The sequence below is a fragment of the Neopsephotus bourkii genome, unplaced genomic scaffold (assembly GCF_033783945.1).
Source record: "Neopsephotus bourkii isolate Nb327-2 ecotype Australia unplaced genomic scaffold, CSIRO-AGI_Nbou_v1 NB_1778, whole genome shotgun sequence".
Taxonomy (NCBI): domain Eukaryota; kingdom Metazoa; phylum Chordata; class Aves; order Psittaciformes; family Psittacidae; genus Neopsephotus; species Neopsephotus bourkii.
The window spans coordinates 521,535-548,829 of NW_026902252.1; the positions used below are offsets into that span (position 1 = coordinate 521,535).

A 27,295-nucleotide genomic window follows, 5' to 3' on the forward strand; every position below is an offset into this window, starting at 1 on the left:
CAGACCACTGCCATAAAAACAGATGCAGAGGGACCAGATAGTGACAACCCTCATGTAAGGATGAAGCCAAGAGAGAAAACAGCTCAACAGGGTAACCCTGCTACCTAAAGCACATGTTCTGAAGGGTTCTCCTTTTCCTGCCTGATTTCATACAGGCAACCCCCTGGTCACCAGCTTTGCTGCTGGCTTTAGACAAGTGAATGAGGTTTAGCTCACAGAAGGTGCAGCAGCTCACTTCAGCCTCCTATAAGCACACAGAGCAGCCACCAGCATTCAGCACCATGAGCACCAGCAGCACTTCCAACCAGGAGCCAGACCCCACAGCCAGGCTTCTGCAGACATACCTGAGCTGCAAAGTGGACCAGCAGCAGTAACCAGATGGAAAGTGGAAACACACATCCTACAGCAAGCTTTTGGATTACAGCACCCTTCAAGTCAGCTTCTTCGACTAAAAGTGACCTTTAATGAGACTCTTTGGGATGTGTTTTAATAATTAATACAAGTTATGCAGCAGCTATGTGAGATTTTGCTGGCTCTTTGGAGAGAATGTACAAAAAGGTGTGAACCCTGTGTGGTTTGGGAGGGACGTGGGCACAGTGTCAGTTGTCCCTCATGGGTTTTGCTGTCTGCCCATGAAGAGAAGCACAGGCAGCTTCCATAAAGCCTGGCTTCTTGACAGAAGAGGTGCAGAGCCCAATGACCCCCCAGAAACCAGCTTTTAACACTTGGGAACATGCACAATGATGAGTATTCCTTTAGCTCAGAGCCTTCAGAGTGGGTGCTACAGCAAAGACATTGCTTTGAAGATTAGAGTGACCCTGACAGAAGTGAGGCAGCAGCAGAGATGAGGGAGGACATGAACTGACAGGATTAAGCAGGAAGACCCAAACTAACACACAAGGAGAGTGGGGCTCGCATGGGATAAAAGCCATATTTACAAGTCCTTCACGTTCAAGAGAAAGACAAGGGAAATAACTACCCTCAGGCAGGCTTGTGAAGATACTTTATGTTTAATACATCTGAAAAGAATGCATATACAAAGAACTTAGACATGAAAAAGCATTGGTTCAACACTACCGAGTCTACGAGAAACCGGAATTTGGGGAGGTGGAGAAGATTCCCTAAGACTTAAACTTTGAATTTGCAAGGCCAAATAATCTTGTGGTAAACCCCTACGATGGTGCAGTCAGTGTGGGAAGACCCTGCACACACCTCAGCGGGCTGGAGCCCATCTCATGGGTTCAAGGGTACCTAGGAGCCAAATGCAAAGGGGATTCCCTTCACTGGTCCCTGCATGGTGCTACCCAAACACCAGAAACCCCTCCCTGCAGCTCCTTCCCACTGACACAGGTCTGCCCTTTCCACCCCTCTCCCAGGAGGATGCTGAGCCATCCAGGAAGAGATGCACCACCAGGGCCAGCTCCAGAACTCATCCGAACCCACAGCAGGTCCTCTCAGTGTGTCCATCAGCAGTGTTATGTGCTGGTCACTGTCATTAATTTCTCTCTTAATTGAGGATTGGCAGAAGATGGGTTTGTTAAGAGCCAACGGCATCATTGGGCGTGCTTTAAAAGGTGCAGCTCTTTCTCCATCACACAACAAAAGCTTATAATGTCAAAGATTAAGAAGAGACTGGCAAACTACTTTCAAGTCTGATGGTGCATCCAGAGAATAGGATTCTCCTATTCCTAAGGCTTCATAACTTAGAGGACGGGGTAGAAATTTATGACCTGCACGGTGGAAAGCCAGGGGAAGAGATACAAGGCAACTTCAGAGGAGATGCAGATACATTTTCTACACTCCTCCTTAGAGGAGCACCAGCTTGGGACATTTTACTTTGCCGTGTTTGTAAGTCTGCTCACACCCAGGCTGCTGGCTGGCTGCAGAACAGCCCCACAGGTTCTTGCCACCAGAACTAAGTCTTGCCAGACTGGCCTAAGGGACGAGGCTGCAGTAAGGCAGCCCAGAATTAGTCTGTTACAGAGAAAGTCATCACAAGCATGCCTGGATCTTAAACAACAAAAAAACAAATTAGAAACAGTAAACAAAATAAAAAAAACTAGTACTGATCAGTGTTTTCTGGTAATAGAGAATTACTCAAAATTAACTAGTTTAACTGAATTGAGGGGGCACTGGGGAATAAACACTAACATTCTCATCTCACACAGGGCTGGGGGGGGGATGGGAGTGAAGGGCATTTGTCATTATTGCGAAAAACAAACTTTAAAATTTGGATCTTTAGTTTGATTTTTAAACATTGCTTTTAGTACGACATCAAACACCAGCTCTGCAGAAGGGGCTCTGGAGGGACGTTCATAGCAGCACACACCTGCGAGTCTTCTTCGGCTCCGGAGGCTCCAGGGCAGCCAATATCGCTTCGTCAAATACATTCTTTAGGCCTTTCTGGAAAGGGGCAGAGAGAGAAAGGGGCAGTCTCATTTCAGAGCTTTCACACAAACACAAGCACCGAAAGCCAAGAGGCTGAGAAACCCCTGAACAATGAGCCCAGGTTTGACACCTACAACTCCCAGAGCCTCCACTGCTCCTTCCCAGCGCCTTGCTGTGCTTCAGCACCTGGTTTTCTGAACAGGAACATGAATCCTTTGAGACCAGAGCAGAACACTTGGTGTATACTTGTCCCTGCACACGGCAGGGGGTTGAGCTAGATGATCTTTAAGGTCCCTTCCAACCCAAACCATTCCACGATTCTATACTTCACACGAAGTACCAAAGTCATTTCCTTAATGCCATTTTTATCATTAGCTGGCTGCTAACACATTTCACATGCTAATGACAAAGCAGAAAGTGCTGCATTCAAATGGAAGAGCCTGATCCGGAGCAGCAGACACCCGTGTGAAGGAGAGGAGACAAGGCAAGAGACATGCAAGAGAACAGCCCCGGTCCCGTGCTGGGCAGGCTCTGGTGCCAGGCACCCGCAGGCAGCAGCGGAGCCCAGGAGCTGTGGATGGTACTGGAGGAGTCAGGATGGAGGAGCAGGAGTGGGCACCGGACGCAGGGTTAAGTGTTAAACTGAAGCCAGGAAGTGCAAATCAGAATAAAAGCTTCATCAGTCATTTATACAAACAACTGCAGTTTTTAATTTCAAACTTGAAAGACAAGCTACAATTGATGTTTTCTCCTTAAAACAATAAAAATCAGAAGCATGATAGTAAGAAGCAGCTTTACATCTTACAGTAACAGGCTTTAAGGTTCTATTATTGAAATGGAAAGCTCTACCATGTTAGTGAAAGCAAGAATTTTAACAGTTCATAAAGCAGTAGCAAGTACATTGAGGTTTCCTTCCCCCCAGGACTGACAAATACTCCACCATAGCACAGACAGCCAAAGCAACAGCAACAGAAAAACATCTCACTGCACAAAGGAGACCCAGAAAACCCTTCACATTACAGCTCACTTGCAGATCACCGGTTCAGGTACTTTTGTCATGCAAATACAGTTAAACAAGAGTCACAAGTAGAAATCGAAAACACAACCCAGCAGTTTCTTCCAGTTGGATTGAGGAAGATCAAGCATCATGTCTTATTCTTTTGATCTTTCTTTAAATAATGATGTAACCAGATCCTTTCCCCCTGAATTATAAAGCTACCCACATCTGGCAACCCCAGCAGCAGAGAGTTAAGCGAGTCCAGTTCATGTTCCACATCACAACGGTTTACTAAAGATCTTAAGTATTGTTTTCAGTCCAGAGCTAATACAGAGGTTGCTCTAAGGTGGTAACAGGCACAACAGCTTTCAATCAAGGTGGTTTTATTCATGTTTTAACCAGGTTTCTACAGTAGTGGGACAGAGGAAGCAGCAGCAAGAGGGGAAGGAGAAAGTTTAGAATATACAGCACTTCCTTTTGGGCTGAGTTTCCGGAGGCTCGAGGGCAGCTAGGATAGCCTCATCAAACACATTCTTCAGACCTCTCTACAAGACAGAGGGGAGGAGAAAAAACAGCAGCCAGGTTAGAGGATTAGAGAAAAACAAGCAGATACAAAGAGCATTCAGGATAGACCAGGCTGAATTCACAGAGGCAGCAAACGGATTTACTTTGTAAGAAACAAAGTAGATCCCAGGAGGAAATCTCATTTAGATGACCCAGAAGTCAGTGTTAAGAGACAGACAGAACATGTGATGGACCAAGTTAGACAAAATGAACCCCAAGAAGGGCAGAGGCACAAACACAGTTGGCAGGAACACAGAGGGGGAGAGGCTGCACAAGAAATGGTGGTTTCCACTTCACTGTGAACACACACATGGGGAGATTACAGGGGGATAAACACAGTGGAGAGCAGCTGGTCCCACCACAGGGATCCAAAGGGTCAGGTAAACCTTTTGCAGTCACCCACAGTGGGTAAGCAAGTGCCTCCAGTGCACAGGCTTACTGCTCCCAACCACCCCAGTGAGTCCAGAGCAAAGGCTCCAAACTCCTCGTGCTTTGTGAATTCAGCCCCTGAATAACTGAAGATCTCCAGATGGCTGTCAAAACAGGATCTGGGATCGAAGCAGAACCTCTCTGGTGAAGCAATCACCACCTTCAGACACTGGATGTCAGTCCCTGAAGCAGCGATGCGACACCTCACCAGTGCTGCTAAGGAGCCAGCACGGTAACGGTGCAGTTATTCAGCTCAGTACCAAAGCCAGTCTAACCAGTCAAGTCATGGGAAGACAGAACAGCATTAGGATTGGAGTGACTGAGATCCAACAAGCAGAGAGCTGCAAGGGGGCTGCAAGGGATTACACTGGAGCATGAGGCAAGCGCTGCATCTGCGGTAGCACAACGGGAGCTGCAGCTCTGCTGAGCCACACTAATGCCAGCAGTGAAACCCAGCTCCGGCTGCGCCAACTGGACTCGCCTAAATCTGCTGTCAGGAGAGCATCCTTCTGAAGTTCAGGACTGCCTGAGCCCAGCTCAAGACAAAGAGAAACTTCAATGACTTCCTGTCAACAACTGCACTCTTTGCAAAAATGGGGATTAACTTTTTCAGTCATTCAGATGTAACTGGTTTCTCCCTCACAGGCTGGACTGGTACATCCCTTTTAGAAGGTCTTTAATCTTGTTTTACATGGGAGGTCTTTAAGGCAATTCCATCTGGAAGCATTTAAGTCCGTATTGTTACAGGCAAGATTATACTTGAGAGAACAGAAGTTAAGGAAATCACCATGTGTAGCCATTCTGTACATCCTCCCAGCAGCTCTTTTTAAATGAGCTGACAGAAGAACTGGAGACATGAGATAAATCATACAATAACGCCTATGGGAAGGCTGAGCACTAATTAGATATTCTTGCCCTGCAAGAGTAAAGCTGGTGTATAAACTCATTATGCCCTGTTAGATAGATTAAGGATGCAGGCAGGGCAGGAGTCAGGGAAACATGCTTCCTTAGTTCTGCTAGGGGACTCCGCTCTTGTTTTCCTACTGCACAGGAGAAATTAATTTGGAGAACAGGATTTGGGATTTGTTTTGAAGAATCCAGCAGGAAAATGGAGAAGGGAAGAGCGGGGGTACACAGGAGAGAGACAAAATATTTGTGGAGGTGGGAGTGGGCTTAAAAGCCTGGATGAGACAAGAGTAATGACAGGAAAGGACTTGAGTTTGATACCACTGGCACATGGGCCTCGATACGGTGGTTAAAGTACCACAGCTCCTGTGCTGCACTGGGACTAGGCTGAGGTCAGGCTCCTTCACCCCCCTTTGCAGGCAGTTTAAGACACTTTATAAATCTGACTGTGCCAGAACTGTCAACCGAGCATCAGGGGGAGGAAAGGAGCTGAATTCAAAGTTCTCCCTTGTGTTAGGTACCAGCCCTGAGCTTCAGGAAGCCCACTCACACATTTAACTCAAGTGTTACAGTCTGTTTAGTTGTCATGTCTGTCAGTCACCATTTCCTAAAGCAAAGTGTCACCCACTTTTTACCGTGGTATTTAGTACTGTTATGTAGAGAAACAAAGACAGACATTGAAAAGTGCTTTCATCACAAAAAGGGATTTCACAACCCCTAGGAAAGGAGGGCTAGAACCGTCTCCTCAGTACTGCTGGCATCCAGCCTCCAGGAGGAGGAGATAACTCAGCCTCTTGACTCCAGAACATTGGCTCTTCCACACAACAAGCAAAATCTTGCTCCCAGGAAAAACAACAACATGCTCTGGCTCCATGATTTTATGATCACTTGCTACCATGGTGTCAAAAGTCATTTCTAAATTAGCTGGGAAGTAAAAAGCCACCCTGGACTGCTAAGGTGAACCGTGGAGATAAAGGCCAAGATAAGGAGAGGATGAACTACCCAACTGAGTCAAGCTTCAGTTGACACCAGCTACTGTGACTGCTTCGTAGCTAAGAAAACCACCCTCCTAAAACATCAATGGGTACAGGAGCCCTCGTGCTCTGAAGGAAATTCAGGCTGAGCTTCTAATTCATGAGGCTGTTCTCTGCAACAGATAGTTTAGTCTGTCTGGAAATGAGAATGGTTAAACACTGACATTTTTAATTGTATCACCTCTTTCTCTGGTAATTCTAAGTGCTCCCATGCAATTTAAGCAGACTAAACAAGGTAAGCTTAAAGCTACAGAGGAAAGGATCTCAGTAAGCAGTACAGGACAAAATGGTCCTGGTACGTATTAATCCAACTGACAGATTCTAACAAGTTCTAATGAGCAGCAGGATTCAGGATGTGCCAGACACCATCTAAAAATGGTACTCTGGGGGTGACCAGATCTAAGAGAAGTACAGCTCAAGCACAACTAACCCTCAGCTTGCACACGGGCAGTAGGGAAGCACAGCCAAAAGCACCTTTGGATCAGGGATTCCCAGGATGGACTGTGTGCCTCACCACACCACCTCCTGCACAACTCCATCAAAGCCTCTTCCTTCTCAGCAAACAGCCAGGCAAAGCTTTGTTAGTCAACATGCAATCTGGGCAAAAAGTGCAAGACAGGCAGGACTTCAGGCTTCTTGAAGCATAGAGATAAAGCTTTGTGCTGAAGAAGATGAATATAACAAAACTGAAAAGGTGAGGGACTTGACACTGTGCAGCCCTAATTCCATGCACATCAGGTAGGGACAAGTTCTTGAGAGTAGCATTAAGGAATCTATTGAAGAGTTATCACAGTTCTGCAAGACCAGGCACGCAAGATCAAGTTCCCAGGGCATCCAAAGTCAAAGCCACACATCAGCAAGGCAGCCAATGGCTCCCATCCACCCCACCCTACTAATCCTAACTTAAAGGGAAAGGATAATCAGGTTTCCTGGCCTCAAAGCAGCTATTTTTGTTGGCTTTAGACTCATGTTCACAAGTCAGTTCACTCAACATCACCATGTTTACATCTTAAGAGCTATTTTATTATTAGTTTCTCTTTCAACAGAACTTCCACCTTAAGACGGACACAGGAAACAGCTCCCCACCAAATGCACAGGAAAGGAAAGCAGCTCACAACTGCTTCTAGTCTCAGAAGTACCAGTACTGACTTCAAGAAGATTTCTGTCTTTGCCTGCTCTCTTCAGCAGTGAGCTGCATTCTGTGTCCCACTTATTATCCATAACAAACCTAAGTTTTCAGCAGCTATCTCCCTCCAGTACAAAAGTCATCACAGCAAACACATCCTCTTCCATCACCCTCTACACTGTGCCTACTCTGCACAGGCTGGTTTTCTTTGTACCGCTGCCAAGTCCTTGTGCCTTAGAACAACAGGACAAAGAGAAAGCTACAATGTCAACACCAGGAACAGAGCTTATACCCTTTCACATCCATACTAAGATGACTTTCCCCATAACTGAAAAAAGCATGGAATATAAGCAAGCAATAGGGGTCCAAGACCACCCCTTACCTGCGTCAGTGCAGAGCACTCCACGTATTTAACAGCCTTCAGGTCCCGGGCCAGCTTTTCAGCCGTCTCTGGAGTTATGGGCTTCTGCTTGTTCTTGGCAAGTTTCTCAATTGTTGAGGGGTCATCTCGTAGATCAATTTGGGTGCCAACAAGCAGGAAAGGAGTCTTTGGACAGTGGTGAGTAATTTCAGGTACCCACTAAAGGCAGAGAAGAGACAGTATTTGTTACTAACCAAGTAACAAATAAGCTAACTCCTGACGTACTTCCAAACCACTGCAGCAGTTGCCTTTCTAGGTAAGAACTCCACCAACCTTTTCTTTCACATTTTCAAATGAAGAAGGAGACACCACTGAAAAACAGACCAGAAATACATCTGTCTGTGGATAGCTGAGTGGTCGTAATCTATCATAGTCTTCCTGACCTAGAGAGGAGAAAATTGACACAGTATTAGACCCAGACAGTGAAAATCTGCCCTTTGCAGGCAATCAGAATGCATATTCCAGCACAACAGCATTACTGTGTTTAATCCTAACTCTTAAGCAAATACACATGCCCTGGACCCAAACATTCAAAGATCCTAGTTCTCTAATCCGGAATTCATTCAGTTGCTGTGTAACAATGAGCAGCTTACCAGCACAGAGAGCTGGGAATCTGGCAGAAGCATGTGTAATGAAAGCTTAGATCAAACACCCTCAGTGTGCATGGCACTCTCCTCAGTTATAAAGAACAGTTGCTGAACGGGGATCTGGTTGTAGATGAGGTGTTCTGCACCTCTTCCGTTCATTAGAGGTATTGTGCCATCGAATTTGATCGCCCTGCAAAAAACCCTGCAGTTTGGAGGAGGAACAATCACTAGGAGGTTCCAACTTAGCTTGTGAACACTGAGGAAGGTATCCCCCAAACAGCAAGAAGAGAAAGCTGCCATTACAGGCATTCAGCAGCGTTCCCCTAGAAACACAGGCAACCCAGCCCAGGCTGTGCTCCAGAGGAAGCCAGGCTCCTCCCCTTGGGTCCAGCATAGGCGGAGAGAGCCTGCAGGGCACTGCCCCTCCAGCCCAACGCTGCCGGAGCTCATTCATCCTCCTGCTCAGTTCAGCAGCACTCTGCTTTCAGAAGCAAGCCTGCCTGAAGAAGCTGTTGTATTCACTGAGAGCCAAATAAAAAACTTGTGATCTGAGGCATTTTGAACAACTGATGCTCTCCCACCTATCACAGAGAACACAGACATCTGAGATCCTAAGGGACTTGACTCAACACCTGGGACAGCTCAAAGGAGGCAGATCTGCAGCTGGAAGATGTAAGCCCCATGGATACAGAGGAGCCAAACACCGATCAGAACATCTTACTGCAATTAACAGACCACTCCAAAGAGCTTCTCCATAGTATAAGCTCAAAACAAAGAATTTGTTTTTAATTTAACAGTTAGCAATAGGGGGTTTAATCATACAATTGCTTGGGTTGGAAGAAACCCTAAAGAAGGGACCTTAGTGCCAACCCCCTGCCACAGGCAGGGACACCTTCCACTAGAGTTCAACCTGGCCTTGAGCACTGCCAGGGATGGGGCATCCACAGCTTCTCTGGGCACCCTGTGCCAGTGCCTCAGCACCCTCACAGGGAAGAGCTTCTGCCTAAGAGCTCAGCTCAGTCTCCCCTCTGGCAGGTTCAAGCCATTCCCCTTGGCCTGTCCCTACAGGCCCTTGTCCAAAGCCCCTCTCCAGATTTCTTGCCAGTCCCTTTAGGCACTGGAAGCTGCTCTAAGGTCTCCCTTCTGTCTTGACATTTGGTCAAAAAGAGGCTGTTTACTAAACAAAACCCACACGCAATCTATGTATTTTATACAACACAATTTCCTCCTTTAGTCTTGTTGAAAAATGCAGAAGCCCTTTATCCTTCAGGTATCACCTTGATTAGAGGTGAAAGTTCCAAAGTTGTCATCTGGTGTCACACAACAGAACAGCTCTATAAAGCAAGTGGAATGTGTTCCTTGGTTGGAATGTTTTTTTGGTTTGGTATGTGGTTGTTGTTGTGGTTTGTTTGGGGGCTTTATTTGTTTGGTTGTTTAAGAACTCAATTTAGCAACTACCCAAAGGTCAAGAATGCAGAATCAAGAAGTATCTTTCCCTTTCATAAAAAACATAATCAACTGTATGTCTTCATGGTCAGCATCACCTTAACTAAATCTTGGGCAGTTACAAAGACCCAAGCAGTTGATTTCTCACCTGCAGTATCAAAGAGGCCCAGGGTGTAAGGCTCTCCTCCAATCATCACCGTTACAGCATAGTTATCAAAAACCTGAAAACAAGAGACAGACACATTCAAGAGGATGTGAATAAGCCACTTCTCAAGCCAGCACCCTACTCACCTTGCCAGGGCTCCTCCATGCAAGTCACCTGCACAGGGTAAGAGAAGCCACGAGGCTCCCAGTGCTATTGCCATTAAGGCTGTTAATAGGACAATTCAATCTGGAATAGGATGCAGGAGCTGCTTCCATAAGGCATCTAAAGCAAGGGAACACTGGGTGTATGAGTGCAGGTTAACAGGGGAGAAGCCACTGAGTGGAACACCTGCAACAGCTCTTGCCTGTAATTGCAAAGAGATTTCCCACATTGCACACAAATCTCCACCTTCACACTTGGTCTGACACATAGAAGACATGCCCATAGAGACTGAACAGATAAACTTCAGCACTGCCCTTCAGGGCACAGAGCTGTGGGGCTGACTCTGCCAGGACCTGAGCCCTCTGACGTTCATCTCTGCGAACACCCAGGGAATTCCATACAGAGCCCATCTCTCCAACAGGAATTTATCTTCCATCTTTGGAGGAAGCACTACAGTTGGTCAAAATCAGTCTGTGTCAGTGGAGAATCTGGTTCCTAAGTTATATTGTCTGGTTCAGCATCTGGCACAACAGTTCTGTCCTCAAGGGCAGATCAAAAGCCAACGCTGCTGAAAGGGTTTCACCCAGTAACTTGTTTACAACACAGCTGTGCATAGGGAGCTGCCTCCTTCAACACCCACATAAAGGAGTAAACTGTCTGAGGTCAGCATCCTTCATTCAAGAGCCATTTGATCTTCAGAACCACAGCAGACAGCATTTCAGAAAGTACCCCTGGCAAAACATCCTTCCCACTGTCACGAGAAGACCAACCTCTACCTGCGCTGTGCTGCAAGGTCACCCCAAGCCAGAAGAGAGCTCTGAGCACAGGGAAGCTCTGCTTCAGCATCAAACCGAGTCTGAGCAGCTCCCACAGCAGAAGTAACCCACACTTGAAGAGGGCAGCAGCCATCTCAAAAAGCTTTTCATGCAAGTGAGGGAGAAATAAGCAGTCACATGCACCTACTAACAGGGCTTTAGGAAGAGCTTAGGTCTTTGGGAAAAATCCCACTAAAACCAGAGGTAAGACCAGTGAGACGGTGCTTCAAAGCTGAATTCCAAGTGCTCCATCTGCCTCCCCTCCACCCAATGTCCTGGTCACAGCAGTACCTGACACTATACTGACTCTTCCCAACTCTTCCCAACCCATAGCAATTGAGAAAGTGGCTGCATGTCCCCAGGAACAGCAGCAGAAGCAGAGGTCCACCCCTGGCACACTGTTCTGGATCAGCATTCAAGATTTTAAAGTACAAGAGATTCCAACCCCCACCTCCCTACCTGCAGCCCAATCTTTCACACAGCACACTGGGTTTGCCTCATGGAGCACCCCAGACTAAGGCCCTGGGGCTTAGGAGGGTGGGAAGCACCTCACAGAGCACATTCAGTATGCCATGCCTACTGCTTCAAGACTCGAAAGGACAGACCAGGATGGGAACCCAGCTACTGTCAGGGTCAGAACAAGAAACTGGTATGGTCCATGCTGAAGGTCAGAGCATTTGCTCTTTCAAAGCATCTTTCAGATGTCTGAAGATGGTCAGCAGCTTAATCCCCCAAAGGCATCCCTCATTTCCCAGGGGACAGGGAGTCAATAATACTACTTGGAGCTGCCCTTTAGGGGAATCAGCATTCCCTTGCATCAGGATTTATTTTTCAAACTCTCTATCTACAGAATGGGATATTTAATTTTTGCTTTTTAAGGTACAGCTACTATTGAACAGGTCTGGGGTTCAGCCCCAAACTGGCCAGGGTGACAGGGCTCCCCTTCAGACAGACCCACTGCAGTCTCACAGCATAACCCATAGACAGCTTCACCCTCGATTGTGCCAAACAGGCTAAAAACCAGAAGAATTAGCCCAACAAGAAGCTCCAACTCCTGCCAGTGCCAGACAGCCCAGAGCAGGCAGCATGAGCTCTGGTGTGACAAAACTCACCCCCAACCTGCCCACGCCTCTCCACAGGCATGCCCTTCACTGCCCTTTCTGATAATGGCAATGGCATCAAGAACATGCAGGTGACAAATCATGTGTAACCACCAGTATGAAGCCCATCTCCCACTGGGAAATAGCTTCAAACAAGAGAGAGGGCTGCAAAACACAGAGCCAAGTTAAAGAAACTCATCCATCAGTCTGGACTGGTGCATTCTCCAGTGTTTGTCCAGAGAAGATGTGGCTGGATGGGGCTTGGAGCAACCTGCTCTAGTGGAAGGTTTTAGCAGAGATTTTCAGACAGTACCACCATCTGCAGGGTGACCTCAGAAGCTTTCAAAATACACACTGTAAGATAATAGCATTTTTCAACATAATTAAAGGATCATTTCACTAGGGATAAGTATAGAAACACTCACTGCCTGAACTCCCACTTTCATTTTGTCTTGACCATAAAGAACAGTTTAAATAGGGCAAGCAGAGCTCCACAGGTCAGCAAAGGATGTGGCTGTCCCAGAGCACCACAGCAGGATACTTAACACCACTCTCAAAAGACTTGAGCATAGCAATACACAGTTTCAAATACAACTTCTCAACTGGTCTGTACCAAAGGACCTCCATGAGAGAGGCTGAACCTGGGTCCCCATGCCTGCAGCACAACCCTCAGGCTCCTGATAGTGGCCACTGCATCCAACCTGAACACAGGTCTGGGAGGCCTTCTATCTTTAGTTCCTGATCCACAGCTAAACACAATCATTTTTGTTCTGTGGAAGCCTGTCCTATTCTTAATGAACCTCAAAGTTGGCAAGTTGAAAAGCTCTGGGTAGTGGACAAAGCCAATACCCCCAAAAGAGGCAATGATGTTTGTTGCAACTTCTTTTCCACTTTATAAAGAAGTGACTATTGCAAAAGATCTATGGGCAGAGCTATCTGGCACCTCAGAGGAGCCCTCTGCTCTTTTAAGTTGCTTTATAATAACACAAAAGATGACTGACCCTTTCACCAGCAGGTGCTGAACCTATCTGTGATGCACTTCCAGATCCAAATTTGTTTGAGGTACCTCAGTAAACTCTTCAACTCATTTATCAGTAGATGATGGCCCTTCTGGGTTATAACAGAGAAAACTCATGAAAAGAGATGTCAAAGTGTCTTGCAGCAACCTCACTAAAACACTGAACCACCTGAGTGCCCGAGCTGTATCAGTATATGCAAGATTAAGAAGAAAAGGACTCTTCTGTTAGAAAGATAATGCAGATACCACAGGCAGGCAGCAAACTGCTCCCACCTTGAGCTTTACATAAGGCAGGGATTCAGTATCTCAGAACAACAAGCCTGTAAAACTCAGAAAGATTACTCAGAAATAGCCAAGGACTATACAGATATTTGGAAGTACAAATGAATGAGGCAGCAAAGTCTAAATCCAAACCCATTTCTCAAGCTTAGCTGCAGTTAACCAGCCACACTTTGTAACTCACAGCAAGACCTCTGGATCTTAAGAGTTGCAAAGCAAAAATGAGCATCTAAAAATAGACCCTGGCTATTCTAGCAACATAAATACTGTTTTCCCTAAAACCGAAGGCGTAGCAAGGGCTGAGGGAGCAGGCTGAGAGCTGGTGCTCCTGCTGCCTGCTCTCCACTCACAGTCCTGACAACTGCAGATTTTCTCATTCACAGAATCCCATCTGGTGGCATCAACAAACAGAAACCCAGGTTCTGAGGAGCAGTCAAGCAGCAAGAACTGCCTAGATAGAGGAAAGGCAGCCCAGCACCACCAGGCAGCATGAAAGATGGGCAGCAGTAGCATATCAGAGTGATCATTACTCTCCCACGATGTATTAGCCTCCAAGAGGAAAGCAGGCTGTACGAACAAGCATTAGGATATGCACAAAGGTTAGTTAGGAAGGAAGCTCCTGCTGCCCTACACCATTGTGACCCAGGACAACAGGAGAAACTGGCACACTTACCGTTGGTACATATTCCGATGGGAATTTATTTGTTGTGTAAGAGATTAAGAGACAGGTTTTACCAACAGCACCATCACCCACGACTACACACTTGATCGTCTGCATAGCTGAAGTCTACTTGAGTATCAGCTCCAACAGAACCTAGGGAAAAAGGAGATACACACACTTAGATGTTTCTCACACTCACTAGACAGCAGCACACATCATCAGCGAGCTTTGGAGCCCAAACCACCTACAGCACATGTCAGGGATCTGAAAACAAGACATTCCTGGTAGATCTGTGCCTCCATCACACACCCAATAGGAAGCTGCTCATTTTCATACATGCAAATACCTCAACACCAGACCCCTCCCACAGCATACATTGCACCACCTCAGACTATGTTTGGCGCAGTCACTTCTCTGCACTGTGAAGGAGCACTGGGTGAATTCAGTCACTGTTTTTACCTACTTACCCAGAGGTGGGCAAAAAGGTCTTAAAGGCTTTTCCAGCTTTGTTTTTAATGTAGGGAAGCATCCAGCCTTAGAGGCATTGAAAGTCTGAGCTGGGGTCCCAAGAGCTGCCCAATAACCCATGTGCCTCCTAGATGTGCCCTCTGGAGAGCACTTGGGTAAAGCAAGCTCAGCAAGAAACACAGCAGCAGCAACTTTCAAACTAGGTTATGGGATAAAAATAAGCAGGTACAGACAGAAGTAAACATGACTAATTCCTCCTCCCCTCACCTTTTTTAAGGCCTAAATACAGTTCTACAACCTTCACGGTTCAAGTTGCTACTTAACATGTACATTTATCCCCACTTTGAAGTGGCCAACAGCCCTGAGCAGCTCAGCGGGATGCCAGTTCCCAAGGAATCCGGTTACTCCCATGACATTACACAGCCATCATGCACCCAGATACCTTCACATTGTCCCAGCAGAGACTTCAGCACAATAACTAGATCAGTATTTGCCATCAAAACCTCCTCCAGACATTAGCTACAGTGCCAGACACTGCTGCCCTTCATTAGTATATGACTTCAATGCAAGAAGTGCCAGGCCTCTGGCCATTCACCCACACAGAGGGGTGAAATCCTGACCCCACAAGCCTCAGGCAAAGCCCCCGCTGACCTTCAACATCTCCATATTTGAGTTACAGCAACACAGATTTGCAAACTGAGTTACCCCCTGCCAGGGGTGGGAGAGAGGACAGGAAGGGACAGCTTCTACAGCAAATTCACCCTCAGGATGGTGGCAGTGCTTTACCCTCCCAAGGATGGTACCACAGCTCTCAGGTGGGGGTAACTGCATTAAAACTGAATTGACCCCTACTGAACTCTGCATGGGGGCACTTCCTGGGGACTGCATGCCCGAGGGATCTGGAAGCCCAACACAGTTCCAGGCTTTTGAGTGCTCTGGTCCCAGCTGCAGCATGATTTGATACTACACATCACAGCATCACACTTGCAGGGACACGTAACTGGTAACAGCTCTAAACTTACTCGGATGCTGTAGGGATGCTCAGAGATTTACATGAAGCCTTCATAATAAACATCTTCAGGAGTTCCTACAAACTCCTTGTAGAGGAAAACTAATAACCACCATCCCACCAGCCACAGGGAGATGTACAAGCAGTCAAGTACAGGAAGTGGTAGCAAAAGCTCTCTTGGAGCAGAACATTAGGCAGCATCTGGAATGTCACACTCACAACACCACTGCCATTATCTATACATTTCCATTTATACAATCTTCTTTCAACATATAAAAATGATGGATTTGCACAGGCAAATCCTCTTGTACTGGCTGTAAGTGTTTCAGTATCAGAATAACAGAATCCATTGATTTATGCAGCAGACCTCAGTTGCAGCCAGCACATGACCAGCGAAGCGTATCAACAGGCCCTTCATTAATGCTACAAAAAACTGAACACATTTACTCAGGTGGACAAAGCAATTGCTTCCATTTCAAGAAACGTCTTCTGCATCCAGGTCAGGTTTGTATCTAAGCAGTATTAGACAATATTGCCCCAGCTGTGAAGGTGCTCCATAGATGGGCCTTGCTATGCTGGTGGCATTGAGCAGAGAAAACATTTCAGACTAAAAAAGACACCCTCAGTCCCACAAGGAGATAGGCTTCTGCTCCCAGCAAAGGTGGAAAGGGAAGGGTCACTTGCACAGCAGATTTCAGAAGCAAATCAAGACAGGTACAAGGCATGGGTAACAACTCAAGCACACTCCCATTAAAACCAGCCCAACTCACCAGCCTGCCCCACTGCCTCCCCCATGGAACAGGGCACCACCACCAGCCACAGGGCCATGCTGCTGCACAGTACAGGGAGCAGCCTCCCTGAACCCCGTTCAGAGCCAATATATGAAATACAAAATATCTCTCACACTGGTGTCCCTGCTACATCTCAGATGCCTTTTGAATTGAACTGGGATTCATCACATTGTCCCTGCCAGAGCCGGAAATCCTTGTCCCAGCTGCCCTTGCCCACCCAAGAGCCCATCCACCTCCAGGTTAACAGCCCCTTCAGAGAAACCCAGGCTCCCTTCCCACCCCTCAGCAGACATCCCAGCCATTCCCTGTCATTCCCCTCCCTTCCTACCCTCTTGCCCCAGTTATTTCTATTTCCTTGTTTATCCATAACTCTGGTTTCATATCCGCTTCAGCCACCCAGAACCCACACTAGAGGAAAAGTCCAGACTCTGAAGCACTTCCTATGCTCACTGCTCCATACCAATCCATGATTAACTATACATCTCAACACCCCATACTGTGTAAGAAAAGCTCCCATGTGTTCACATATCACAAACATATGTTTAGTGTTGCTCTTTAAAACTTCTTCCTCCAGAGAGCACCAAGCAAACAACAAAATGGAACCACAGTATCAGAAAGCTCATCAGCTCAAACAAATTGGCTGCAAAACCCCATGTCCTTCCCCACCTCAGCACAGCCCAGTGCCCACACTTGGCTCTGGGGGAGAAGCTGCTGGGTTTTGGTAAGGACAAAGACAAAGTACAAGCTGCACACACACACTTTGCCTGTGGATCCCATTATTCCTGTAGCAGCCCTTCACAGTGAACACCAACTTTATGTACACAATTATCCTCACACCGCAGAGAACACCAGCAGCTCACATTAAGAATACCTCCTATAAAAGCAGGGCTTCCTCTCAACTCTGCACCCCAAGTTCACTCCTGTTTGGTTGCTGGTTTTCTTCCTTTCTAAAGGAAGGTATCAACAAAATTGACCATTAAAAGCACTGAACTGGCTCAAAGAAGTTCTATATGTGCCACGCAACTACCACCCTTCTCACACCACTGTTTAACTGCCCCCCACCCCAAGAGACACTTCAGGATCACATCTTTAAAGGATCAAATGCATTTAAGCTCATATCCAGGTAAAGGGATCCCCTCACCTTTTTTTTCTTAATGGATATATAACTTTATCTTTAAACACCGAAATAAGATGACCTAAGGTTAAAACAGATACGAGTCTGAAGCATAGGGCTCCAACAGCTTGCCAGTGGGAAAGTGGAGCTGTTGAGTAAGTTGTTCTCCTTGGATTAGTCGGCTTTCTAGATTAGCTGGATGAGCCACTTCATGATTTCCACTTCTAAGAAGTCCACAGCAGACAGCTGAAAACATGCTCATTTTTGAGCTTAGATCCTGGGACCTGCTCTTCCATAGGAACAGCTTTGAAGACACTTACATCATGGGGTTTAAAAAGTGATTTAATCCAACATGAGCTACAACTACGGAATAACTCATCCCCTGAGTGCAACACCAAAAGAGGCAGAAAGAAAGAATTCCAGGGTTTGGGTTTTGTTCCCTCTCCAAAGCAGCTAGTAGGAAGTCTACACTGACAACACCCAGCAGAACTAGAAAACACTGAGTAGTTTCAAGTATCTGAGGGAATTGAAACAGATTGGAAAGCACTGGAGTCATCCCAGTTTGAATGCAGGGGGTGGATTTTGAGCCATGCAATCATGAGCCATGGTGCCAAACCCAGAGAGAAGAGCTGATAAAGACTGGGAAGGCTACACCAACCAGTGTGACTTATGGCTGCCCAGCAAGTTCTAAAGACTTAAAACCCACACTGAACTGATTTCTCAAACCTCTCTGTATGGTAATCAAAAACATCAGCGCTTCACTACAGCACATGTTAAGTGCCCATACTTCTAACATTTGTTGGATTTTCATCTGTTCAGCACCTGGTCACACGAACAGAACTTCACAGAACCCAGGATAACTGGGAGGCAGCATCCTGGAAACTTGACTACAAAGCTTTGTGAGCTGGAGTAGATTCATTGGGTGGCCCTGCTCCAGACTGAACTGGCCCATTTTACAGCCTCACACTTTCATCAGAGAGCTGATCTGCACTTAAGAGTTAATCCCAAAACGTGGCAACAGGGATGCAAGTGTTAAACTCCAGTCCCAGCAGGATGCAGTGTTACCCAAGGGGTAAGAATCTGCAGGATCTTGCCTTTACTTTTGCTCTACAAGCAACTCGAAGCGGAAACCATAAGCCTTCATGCTTGTTAAAACTCCTTTTATTTTTAAGCTACCCAAAGTCTGTTTTCAGGTTGAAATGTGCCCATTCTCCTAGGCAAAGGAAACCCAGCTGTCAAATCTGTCTGCACATCCTGCACTAGCTTCCTGACAAGCCTCAGCAGCACCACAACTTCCTCTTTCAGGCAGGCCTGAAACTGCTGCCATTTCATCACAGGTACCACTGCAACCACTGCCTGATGACCCACAGCCATTTCATGATGCTCTTTAGTACACACCATTACCTCAGCAGGCCAAGGGGAACCAGTCCCTCGCAGCTTCCAGATCCTGTTGGAAAGGCTCAAACAGATCCATTTCTGAAAAGCAGGAATAAGACCTTTTTTTTCCCCCTCCCAAACAAGGTGATTTTTACACTAACAGGTCACTCAGGTAACTACTGTGCAGTCAAAGCACTTGGGAGTCCACAATGGAAGTAACAACACTCACAAGATTTTACTCATGATCTGCTAACCACTTTACCCTTCCGAGCTGCTTTCCTACCTCATAAAACCCCCCCCCCCATTATTAAATACATGTCTGTATTTCATCACTGGTTCCTAGGTTAATCACACCCATTTCAAGGCACCCTTGCCCTACCACTTCAAGGTCCTTGCCCTCTGCCACCTCCTCTATCCCTACTACAAACTAACACTGCTGCTTTCCAAAGCGACAAGTCTCCCAGATCAAGGGTGTAAGGGAGATAATCAGCTACTACAACCCCAGCAGTCGTGCTTTCCCCACCAGAGATACCCACCAGCATTATGTGGAGAAGGCTCTGACTGCACATCTGCAACACAAACCTGGCACAGCAAATGCTTCATCACAAAGATCACTGCAAACAATGCACCAGTTCTGTCAGAAATCACAAACCTCTGGTGAAAAGACCACACTGGTGAAGTTCAGCTGTCAACCAGACAGTTAAAAGACCCTGGACTCCTCAGTGCATTGATATTACCACAGATCTGCGATGCAGAACACCAAGAGAAGCTGCTCTCTGATTAAGAGCTGAACTCCAGAGAGACAAACAGGCACAGAAGGCAAAACTGGCTTCACGAGCATGGCCAGTATTCTCTTTGGCCAGCACTGACCATCTTCCCTGCAGCTGATATTCTCCTCCACAGGTGTCCAGGGGCCTTTTACAGACATCACCCAAATCTTCTCAGCCCGAAGCCCACCTTTCAGCCTGCTAGGAATCATCTTCTTCATGGAGCTCTCACCCTGGACCTGCACACATCCACCATTTCTATGGTATTAATGTGGTAAATGAAATTTAAGAGAATATATTGTGATGTGAACCACCTGGGGACCAAAGTCACCTGCCTGCTGCCCCCCAGCTCAGACCTCATCAGGCACACAAGCTCAATACACAAACGCATTTCCTCCCAAAGCTAAGCATAATGCCTGGGTATTTTAAAAGCTGTCAAACTACAAACCAGCACAGGAGCTGCACTCCTTTAGAGCAAGACTAATGGTGAAGTCCAAGGCAATACCTGAAAAAAGCAGAAGGGGCAGACTCAAGAAACAGTCTTGTACAACATCAGTTCAGGATCCTGAAAAACATAGCCTTTTTAAATATTGTTTGGTTGCTTTGGGGTTTGCTTGATTGCCACTAACAAGTCAGACAATCCTTTAGACCCTACCTTTTATATTCCACACGGGAACTGCCTCAGAAACACAGTGGGGCTATTTGGTTTAGATGGAAGATGTCTTACTGAGAGACACAGGGCCAAAAAGCTCAGTTGTGCTACAAGTGGCTGTCAAGACAAACACAAGAACTGGGGCAAGAATTCAGATCATCAGTGTCCTGGTTTCAGGTTCCATAGCAGCGGAGCACACTGGTGGGCTGTGTCCCACCTGCCCACACCCACAGACTCAACCTAGTGTGGACGCAAGAACAGGAAACACTTGGTCACACAAAAGCCAGCTCTGTGAAGAGACACAGGACTATCATCATTGGAACTGGATGATCTTCAATGTCCCTTCCATAGGATCGTAGAACATGGTTGAAAGGACCTTAAGATCATTTAGTTCCAATCCCCCTGCCATGGGTAGGGATGCCTCACACTAGACCTTGCCAGCCAAAGCTCTGTCCAGCCTGGCCTTGAACCCTGCCATGGATGGAGCATTTACCACTTCTTTGGGCAATCAGTTCCAGCGCCTCACATCCTCACAAGCTTCCTTATACCTAACCTGAACTTCCCCTGCTTAAGTTTAAACCCATTTCCTCTTGTCCTATTGCTGTAGCAACTGCAGTCACTGACGAAGAGTCCCTCTCCAGGAGCAACCCATACCATTCTGTGACCAACACTGACATAGCCGCACCAGCACCATGACAGCCCCAATTCAGCTCTGGGGGTGATGTTGTTCCTGAAAGCCAAAACGTTGGCTGTCATTACAGCAATCCCTGTTTGAGATAAAGTATGTGTCCGGGATCTCGGAGCATCCCCAAGTCTGTCACTTAACAGAGCTTGTGTATCACAACAGCTCTGTGGTTCTGAAGCACACATTTCTAGACAAGTTACTCCAAATTACTAAGGAAGCATAAGAGACCTCTCAAAAATGAAACTGAGATCAACTGATGTTTTCTGTGCCTAATGCAACTTTCTTATTCTAACCACGTAAGAACTAACTGCTTTGTACACCTTCCTAAAGGCTCCTCAAAACAACCTGGTAAAGCAGACACACACCAGATAAATGAAGATAGCTGGGCGGGGGAACTTTAAAAGCATGCACCTCAGTTACCATAACATGTTTCTACAACTCCAACAGAAAGGGAAAGCCTTCTCAATCCACTGTAGTCCTAAACAAAAACAAGCTGCCCACGCAGGCTGGTCAGTGCAGCCATGACCACATCTGCCTGCTTGCCCCAGCACCAGCACTGCTGACCTGTCCCACTTCAGGGCTCAGAACAGCAAGCTTTCCTTTACCACCACCCCAACAGGAAACAGCAAAACTGTCAACTCCTCTGTTATCACTCCAGGTAAGGTTACACTGCCAAAACCAGCTGTCAGCACTGGGAAAACCTGCCCCAGATTAAACACTGGGAAGGATGTGGGCCTACATTAAGTCCTCTTCTCCCAAAGGCATTTTAATCTTTCATTATTACTCTTCACTTTTATACCCTACACAAGAAGCTGTCTCACACCAACCATGCAACAAAAACCTGTTCAGTTTTTTAATACTGCATTAAAAAGAGCTATCTTTATTAGCCTAGTTTCATACTGTTAATAGTTAAAAATACAAGCTGGACCTTTTTGCTTATACAACTATATCATGGCATTCACCAGCTTCAACATTTCTCTCCTCATACCCATGGCCAACTACATTTAACAGCAGTAAAACAGACATTGGCAGAAGTTCTTCTATTCTGAGGCACATTTTTGCATAATAGGAAGCACCCCGAAGGCACATCAGTTGTGAGAGATCATCCCCACTCCACTGATCACCCCTCGCTCCTGTCATGGCTCAGGGAGTGGGACGGTTGCTGGTGCTCCGTGCACCACAGGAGGACACAGTGTGCTCAGGGATGACTAAGACTGAGTAGCACCACACTGCCTGAGGACTAAAGAGATAAAGCTCTGTTAAAAAACACTGCAAAAGCCACTTTTCCCAGACAGTGACAGCTTTAAACTGACATAGGGTAGATTTAGTTGAGACACTAGGAAGGAGTTCTTTCCTGTGAGGGTGCTGAGGTGCTGGCACAGGGTGCCCAGAGAAGCTGTGGCCAAGTTGGACACAGGGGCTTGGAGCAACCTGCTCTAGTGGAAGGTGTCCCTGACTGTGGCAGTGGGTTGGAAGTGGATGAGCTTTAAGGTCCCTTCCAAACCAAACCACACTGGGATTCTATTAAAACTAACAAAGTAGCTGGAACACTCACCAACACCAGGACTGAAGCAGGAGAGGTTGCCCTGTGTTCACCTAACCAGAGGAAGGAACCAGAGCAGTTGAAACCACCCTTCCTTGCACAGCACCACGGCCAAGGCAGCAGGACCAAGATCCCATCAGGCAGCCAGGAGTTTCTCAGCAGTAAGGAGATGGAAGATGCTTGAGAGGAGCTACTTAGCTCAGCAACATTTCACAAGCACTAAAAAGCCTCAGATCACTGAGCTCCAGCTCAGCCACAAGCAGAGCACGCCACTGCCCAAGCCAAGGCCAGCACGTAGCCCTCCCACAACAAGCCCTTTTGCACTGAGCTGTTTACCAGCCCCAGCTGCCCCAACACAAACAGCTACACCACTTTATGAGGTGGCAGATGCCTTCTTTCCTTCCATCCACATTCGAGGAGCATTTTTGTCATTTCCCCCCCCAAAAAAACAGAACACTCGTTATTGGCTAAAGACACAGCACAGCATCTTTCAACTTGAGAAGAGCTGAGCAATTCAAAGCAGCTCCTTACAGACCAAGACAATTCTGGCAGCCTTTGCTATGGCTGTGGAATGCCAGGATCCCCTCCCACTACAGAGCCTGCCCCTAACACTGCATGAGCCTGGTAAAACCTTCCCCTGCCATCGCTGGGTCTAGGCTTAACAGAACATGCACTGAGACCACCAACCTAACCAGAGAAGTCTTAGTAGTGATGAGCCAGTCCCTGCACACTCCTTCCACACATAAAGGCTCAGAGGAAGCTCCCACGTTACCTTTTTAATGATGGGTTTAGTTTGGGTTTTCACAAGAGAAGAGAGAGCACAGACCAACTCTCCTGCTAGGAATTACACCATAACATGCAAAAGTAGCAGGGTGATTGGCAGCACAAGAGCTTAAAACAGAACAACAGGGTTTAGAAGCTTTTGCAAAACTAACTCTTCTGTTTTCTCTTCATAAAATGTCACTTGTTTAGAAGAAAGGTCCATCCAGCTCAAGAAAAGGACAGCTCAAAACAGGCCAAATAGTACCCTGAAGGTCTGAAACTCTTCAAAACAGACATCACTATTTACACAACAACAACATGGGAACTCTGCCTCTTGCACTCACTATTTTCAAGTTTACTGCACACCCAGGGCTGGGTAAATAAACCCAGCTCTTCAACCCAAAAACAACCTAAAGGTTCCAGCATCAGAAGCTGGGAACACCATGTCTTAATGTTACCCTGTCACCCACGTCAGACATTTACCTGGACCCATCACAAGGATGCAGCCTGATGTACACAGGGAAGGATAACTCTGTGCTGGGTATTAGCCCCAGGGGAAGCTCTGGAAAGGGTTTTCCTGTCATTCCTAAGGGTAGTCCTTTTTGATGCATACCAATAGCTATATAGTCTAAGCTTTTTTAAACAAGGCTTGAAGAAAGCCACCTAATCACATAACAGGCTGCAGAAGTGTAAAGATAACTTGAGTATCTTAAAAACTCAGCATAAAAGCTTACCTAGTCAATAAATTGGTCGTATATTAAAGGATAAAGGGGGGAGAAGGTTCACCTGCATTTAGCAAGTAGGGTCAGAGGAGCCAAGACATAAGTTTACAATACACCAAGCAGTTAAAGAGAGCTTCTTGCTACCTGGAGTATCAGAAACCAATTTCAGTTCCATTTAATTTGACAGCACCTTCATCTTCTACAAAAGTGGTGCTTTTCCTCAGGAATGGAGCCTCAAGAGCAAGGATACCAACATCCCCCTCAACTCCTCCTTGCAGGCTATTGCTCTAGAAGCTCAGACCACTGAAATTCATATGATTGAGCCTAATGACAGTGTGAAAGCAGTGACCACAAAAGGCAGGCAAAAAGAGGGCTAAAGTACACAAGTCCAGGGATGACTTTCAGAAGCTGTGAGCACCCACATGAGCAGGCAGCAGGTCACACATGCCTCGGCTGCACTGATGCATCTTCATTTCTTGTACAAGTTCTCAAAAGCCAGAAGCAGAGCTGGAACCCAGTGGCACCACCAGACTGTGTTAACTCTGAAGCTTGCAGGGAAACACGGACCTGTTGAGAAGGTTTTAAGATGTCCAGCTGTCTGTGCTCTTACAACTTAAGGGATGTGTTTTAGTACTACATTTTCATTTAACCAGGAGGAACTGTCACATCAGGATTTGCAGTCAACTTCATGCTGCACTTAACATCAGCCTCTCATGGGTTTTCCTGTAAAGTCAGAAAAGCCCAGTTGCACACTCATCAGGGAAATCCCAACCAGTTTCAGATGGGCTTCATTTCTGTTTACTATTGTTCTTTTAGTAGCTCTGCCATTTCCATTTCAGATACTCCACGACTTCCAGGGCATTTCTATTCTACAGTGAAAACACCACAAACTTCCCCCAGAACTGGCCACAACTCTGAGGCAACCAACCACCCCCAGAGCATGGCCTATAATGTATGTAGAGCATCAGTGGAAGGTCATGAATAGCCAAGTTCAAAGTATGCAAATCTAACGATTAAAATTTCTGCTTACAACACGTTACCAAACGACAAACATGTTTTATCTTGCATCGCAGTAGGTTTTATTCCTTGCCAAGACTTAAAAAACCCTTTCCTCATTGTTACTGAAGTATACACATGAACAGCTTAAACGCAGAACCACTTCTAGTTAGCAATACACTGATTCAGGTCTTACGTGCATCCACAAAACCTGTGTCTCAGGTACACATTTGCCTATTCTGCCTTCCCCATCATCCTACCCTAACCAGAAGGAACAGTTTACAAAGCAGGTTTTCCACATATAGCTAGCCAAAACCAAAGGCTTTCTATCCAGAGCTCGGTTTGCATAAGATCCTGAAAGAGAGAGAAGCTTTAAGTGCTTTCCTGAGTTATTCCTATTAGCAACACAAGGAACTTGAGCCAGGTTTTCAACACCTTTCAGAAGAAAAAAAAAAGGCAAGAAAAACCAAGGGCCTCTGGGACACCGAGCCTGAACACTGTGAATGAAGGCAGTGAGCATCTCCTTTCCAAGAAGGAAAAGCACAGATGAACACAAGACAAAGGCAATCCCAGATGGCCAGACCAAAGTGGTCCTCATTAACCAGTTGTCATCTAACACGGCCTCCTGGTTAAGGCCATGTCTTCCCCATGGTGTTGTCCAGGCACAGGGGTTACCCACGCAACCAGGGCACCAGGAATTCTGTCCACCGGCAATCCTCCATTGAGCACAGGTTTCACAACGCCGCTGCTTGTTCCCAGCTACCTGGGCGGAGAGGGTCTCCCACTGCTGCCACCAGCTGCGAGTTCTACCCGCACAGGGAAACCCGCAGCTCTAAGTCCAGCTCGCTAAAACCAAACCTCTAAACCGCAGCTAGGTGACGTGCTGCTGCAGCATGCACACCGCGATGAGATCTCGAAGGAGAAAGACAAACATATGTCAACACCAACCCTCGAGGCAGCACCGGCTCCCTCCCTAACCAAAACCAACGGCATCACCGGCGCTGGGACGGCCTTTGAGCGAGTCAAAGACCTCGAACTGAGGGAAGAGCAAGCCTAGAAGCGCCTCCCAGCTCCTTCTCGTGTGGGAACTGACTTTTCGCAGCGCATACAGCTTAGGCTGAGCCTTTAACAGCGCCCGCACCCCCGCTGCGGCTCAGCGCTACCACAGAGCTCGACGGAAGAACCCGGCCCTACAGCTGACCCCGCAGCCGGGACAGGGCCGGGCCCCGCCATGGCCGATGCACCCCGCATAGGACCGCTTCCTGCCGCCGCTCCCAAGCGATGAGGGTCCGGCCCCCGCCCGCCGCGCCAGGAAGCGGGGGAGGGGAGGGGAGGCGCGGCCGCCGCCCCCCGGGAGAGCCGAGCCCGAGCCCCAGCCTCGGCACCGGCGGCGCGGCCGAGCCGCACCCCCTCCTCCCTTTGCGGCGCTGGGAAGGGCCGCTCCCCCCCACCGCCACCATCAGCGGCTGCCCGGGAGGGCCCCCCCCACACGCCGCGGAGGGCGGCTCCCGCACGGCGGACGCACCGGCCCACGGTGGCAGGGCCGGACGAGGGTGCCCAAGGGCACGGGGTACCGGCGGGGTCTCGGCCGCTCCGTGCCCACCCCGGTACAGCCGCTCACCTCAGAGTCTCCACCGGGCGTTGGCAGCTCGCTGCGGGGTCTCCTCGGCTCGGGCGCAGGGGCACGCCGCCGCTGACGTCACCGCGCAGCGCACGCAGGGCGGGGCGGGGCGCGGCCGGAGGGGCGGGGCGGAGGCGCGGCCGGCAGGGGGCGCTGCTCAGCTGGCGCGCTCCGCCCTCCCGCGGGAACGCGCGCGGCTGCCCGCGGGGTGCGGGTGAAGGGGGGGAAAGGACCCGTACCCGGGACCCCCCCATCCGCACCCCCATGTGTGTGCGCCCCATGGGCCAGAGAACCCCTTCACCCCGCATCTGCACCCCTTGTGCGCGCCCCATGGGCCAGAGAACCCCTTCACCCCGAATCTGCACCCCTTGTGCATGCCCCATGGGCCAAAGAACCCCTTCACCCCGCATCTGCACCCCCTTGTGTGCACCCCAGGGCTGCAGGACCATACTGAGAGCACAAAGTCTCCCCTACAGCACGCAGTGCACCTCTGCATCCCTACTTCCAAATTCCACGCTTTCCTTCTTCCTTTTTCCTTCTCCCTGGAGCTGAAGCCAAAAGGATCAAAGAGCCACAACTCTGCTTAGAGTGACTCCCCCTGGCCATGGGATGACTCCGTGGTGCAGCGTGCACTCATGAGGGGTTATGACCAACCCCTCTAAAAAGCTAAATAAAACCAAAACTACCCTTCAGGAACAAGACCACAGGGG

General features: G+C 47.8%; 1 protein-coding gene across 2 annotated transcripts; it reads right to left on the reverse strand.

Annotated features, from left to right (window-relative positions):
• Positions 1-991: 991 nt before the first annotated feature.
• Positions 992-26,713, reverse strand: CDC42 (cell division cycle 42). 2 transcript variants are annotated; one of them, XM_061379566.1, is made up of 6 exons: positions 26,586-26,713; positions 14,091-14,231; positions 10,047-10,119; positions 8,139-8,248; positions 7,827-8,024; positions 992-2,403 (listed from the first exon to the last, which is right to left on the reverse strand). In XM_061379566.1, exons 2-6 carry the CDS (start codon positions 14,193-14,195, stop codon positions 2,314-2,316), a joined length of 576 nt encoding a protein of 191 aa, XP_061235550.1. In that variant the 5' UTR covers positions 14,196-14,231; positions 26,586-26,713; the 3' UTR covers positions 992-2,313. The 2 variants fall into 2 exon arrangements, with proteins under 2 accessions (XP_061235550.1, XP_061235551.1); XM_061379567.1 differs by lacking the exon at positions 992-2,403 and adding an exon at positions 3,072-3,930.
• Between the last annotated feature and the right edge of the window lie 582 nt (positions 26,714-27,295).